This window comes from Orycteropus afer, unplaced genomic scaffold (assembly GCF_000298275.1).
Source record: "Orycteropus afer afer isolate SDZICR_OR568_19922 unplaced genomic scaffold, OryAfe1.0 scaffold01394, whole genome shotgun sequence".
Taxonomy (NCBI): domain Eukaryota; kingdom Metazoa; phylum Chordata; class Mammalia; order Tubulidentata; family Orycteropodidae; genus Orycteropus; species Orycteropus afer.
The window spans coordinates 83,925-87,843 of record NW_006922981.1 but is presented as its reverse complement, the minus strand read 5'-3'; the positions used below and the strand labels follow the sequence as shown (position 1 = coordinate 87,843).

The window sequence follows — 3,919 nt, the reverse complement described above, 5'->3', positions numbered from 1 at the left end:
TTAGAGAAGAGACACACTATGGGTAGAAAGAATAACACAAACGTGTCTGCCTTCATCCTCATGGGATTGACAGACTCTGAAGAGATGCGGCTGGTCCTCTTCAGTCTCTTTCTCCTGATTTACCTGGTGACTGTGCTGGGGAATGCAGGGATGATACTGCTAATCCGCCTGGATCTCCAGCTTCACACCCCCATGTATTTTTTCCTCAGTCACCTCTCATTCCTTGATCTCAGTTACTCAACAGTCATTACCCCTAAAACCATAGAAAACTTACTGGCTTATACCAAGTATATTTCATTAGTTGGTTGCTTCACCCAGATGTATTTTTTTATCTCCTTGGCTGCCACTGAATGCTTTCTTCTCTCTTCAATGGCCTTTGATCGCTATGTAGCTATTTGCAATCCTCTACAATATTCAGTTATTATGTCCATGACACTCTGCCGCTCCCTCATCACTGCATCCTATGTGATGGCATTCAGTGAATCTTTTGTCATTGTTCTTTCCACGAACACCTTGCATTTCTGTGACTCAAATGTAGTCCATCACTTTTTCTGTGACATATCCCCGATTTTAGTCCTGTCCTGCACTGACACTCATGAAATTGAGATCATTATATTCATTCTTGGTGGCTTCACTGCAGTGGTGTCCATTATTACAATGTCTGTGTCCTATGCTTCCATTCTCTCTACTATCCTGAAAATCAAATCCAATTCAGGAAAACAAAAAGCTTTCTCCACCTGTGCATCCCACCTACTGGGAGTCTCCATATTCTATGGTACCATCATTTTTACTTATTTAAAGCCAAGTAAGTCCTACTCCTTGGGACAAGAACATGTGGCCTCTGTTTTTTATACTATTGTGATCCCCATGCTGAACCCACTTATTTATAGTCTAAGGAATAAAGAAGTGAAAAATGCTATCATTAGAGTTATGCAGAAGAGAGACAGCACCGGACATTTAAGATAACAGTGTGTAAATTACTGAATCTCATATTTTCTTTTTTCCTACTGGATATTTTTTTCTGGAGGTCTTTCTCTCTAAAAACAATGAGATCTTTCAATTATTCTCTTTCTGTGCAGCCATTCTTTACTGGTCTATATATGATCATAGATATTTCCAGCAATACATCTTTCTGGGAATCCTGAGTGTAATTAGAACTATGAAACAAAAGTTAAACTAGAAGTTCAAATCTATATGCTTTTAAGGGAAATTCATGTGCAAAAGAAGAAAGTGTGATATTATTTAAACTATATCTTACCAATCACTATGCATATCCAATTTCAGAGAATTCAATTATGAATAATAGCTACATTTTTGGTATAATAGTAACAATTTCAGGAGTCATACTGTATTACACAGAGAAGAAATATAGCACATAAATGGAGTAGTTAGGTGCCGTTGTTTAGAAATAGACATTCCAGGTCTGCTACCCTTTTAGTTGCATGACTCTTAATAAGTTACTAACACTATAAACCTTATTTTTCTTAACTATAAGAAGAAAATAATAATTCCTGGCCCCAAGAGTTATACTAAAGTTTAAATGTGATAAAATATCCTTTATTATGAAGAATAATAACTGGTTTTGTATAAATTATTTTTGTTAAGTAAATTTTAATTGATATGCACATTGAAGCTAAAATATTCAATGTAAAAATCTGACCCTTTTGCACTTTTGAAAGTACAATTAAGTAAATTTTGCAATACAATTAAAGACAAGAAAATGGTATATGTTAACGTTGAAGAAAACTTGAAAACTATTTGAAAAATAGAAAGTCCTACAAATTCTTGATAGTTTTGTTTATGTTCATTTAGACTAATATCTATGCATGTATATCTTACATACATTAAAAAATCCTATATTATCTTGCCTCTTTGTTTACATTTACTAGTATATTTGTGAATTCCTTTGTCATTAAAACCTTTGAAATGAATATGGTTTTTGCACATGGGCAAAATTGGGACCATCATCTTTCAAGGATTTTTGGATTTACCATTTTATAAATACATCAGGTTGAAAACTTGCATGCAGTGATAATCATTAGTTTCAATTCACATAACAATTGAAATCCCACCTTTCTCTGATCTGTCAGAGAGTCTCAATAAATTACTTCTAGGAGGTCTGGTAGCATAGTGCCTAAGCCACTTAACTGCTAACCAGAAGGCTGGCAGTTCAAACCCACCAACCACTCCTGGAATGGAAAGTTGGGCAATCTACTTCTGTAGTGATACCACCTCAGAAACCCAAGGATGGGTCACTATGAGTCGGCTCCAACTCCACGGCACATAACAACAACAGTGAACTTTGACGTATTTCAAAAGAAACATTATCTTCACCCTCATTTCTGTAGGCTTTTTGTGTTCTTTGAAAAACTGTTATCAAAATGCTTCACTCATTTGTTTTAAAACTGTCAATAGAGAAATACTGTAAAGCTAAGGGAAACAAGCTGTCTGTCAGTTTGTCATCCTGTGAGGCATGTACGTTGCTGTGAGGTTGAGGCTGTGCCATTGGTGCTTCAGATGCCTGCAGAGTCACACATGGTGCACAGGTTTCAATGCAGCTTACAGACTAAGACAGACTAGGAAGAAGGAGGAGGCCATCCACTTCTCAAAAATTGGCCAGGGAAAACATTATGAATAGTAGAGAAACACTATCTGATACATTACTGGACAACTTTATGAATATCTTGGAAACATTGTCCAATGCAGTGCAAGAAGTCTACCCCCTAGGGTTGGAAGGCACTCAAAATAGGACTGAGAAAGGGTTGCCTCATTAGAGAAGAACCAGCCTTAATGATATGGATGATGTAACTCTTTCAGGACCTCCATGTGCTGTTGTGGCACAGCTCAAATTGAGCAGAAACAGCTGGAAATATCCTTTAATAACCAGACCACAAAATGTACAATGTATGAATCTAGGAAAATTGGAAGTTGTCAAAAATAAAATGGAATGCATAAAGATTGATATCCTAGGCATTAGTTAGCTGAAATGGACCAGTTTTGGCCATTTTGAATCAGATAACCATGTGATCTAATATGCCAGTAATGACAAATTAAAGAGGAATGGCGTGGCATTCATCTTCATAAAGACTATTTCAAGGTCTGTCCTGAAGTACAGTGCTGTCAGCGATAGGATAATATCCATATGCGTACAAGGAAGACCAGTTAATAGGACTATTATTCAAATTTGTGCACCAACCACCAAAGCCAAAGATGAGGAAATTGAAGATTTTTATCAAATTCTGCAGTCTGAAATTGACCAAACATGCAATCAAGATGTGTTGTTTATCACTGGTGATTAGAATGCAAAAGTTGAAAAAATAGAAGAATCACCAGTAGTTGGAAAATTAGGCCTTAGTGACAGAAATAATGCTGGAGATCACACGACAGAATTTTGCAAGACCAATGACTTATTCATTGCAAATACCTTTTTTCAACAGCACAAATGGCAGCTATACATGTGGAATTCACCAGATGGAGTACACAGGAATCAGATTACATTTGTGGCAAGAGGCAATGGAAAAGTTTAATATCTTCAGCCAAAACAAGGCCAGAGCTGACTGTGGAACAGACTATCAATTCCACATATACAAATTCCACTTGAAGTTGAAGACAATTAAAATAAGACCATGAGAGCCAAAATATGATCATGAATATATCCCTCCTGAATTTAGAGACCATCTAAAGAATAGAGTTGATGCATTGAACACCAATGACCAAAAACCAGAAGAATTGTGAGATGACCTCAAGAGCATCATCCATGAAGGAAGCAAGAGGTCATTAAAAAGATGAGACAGAAAGAAAAGACCAAAATGGATGTCAGAAGAGACTCTGAGACTTGCCTTTGAGCTAAAGCAAATGGAAGAAATGACAAGACAAAAGAGCTTAACAGAAGATTTCAAAGAGCAGCTTGAGCAGACAA

General features: G+C 36.5%; 1 protein-coding gene across 1 annotated transcript; it reads left to right on the top strand.

The window, feature by feature from the left end:
• LOC103213196 (olfactory receptor 8H1-like) lies at positions 1-966 on the top strand. Its single transcript, XM_007959059.2, has one exon. It carries the CDS (start codon positions 19-21, stop codon positions 964-966), a length of 948 nt encoding a protein of 315 aa, XP_007957250.1. The 5' UTR covers positions 1-18.
• Positions 967-3,919: the final 2,953 nt, after the last annotated feature.

Excerpts from the sequence above, each read along its gene's own strand:
- LOC103213196 (XM_007959059.2), top strand. The coding sequence starts at position 19 with ATGGGTAGAAAGAATAACACAAACGTGTCTGCCTTCATCCTCATGGGA.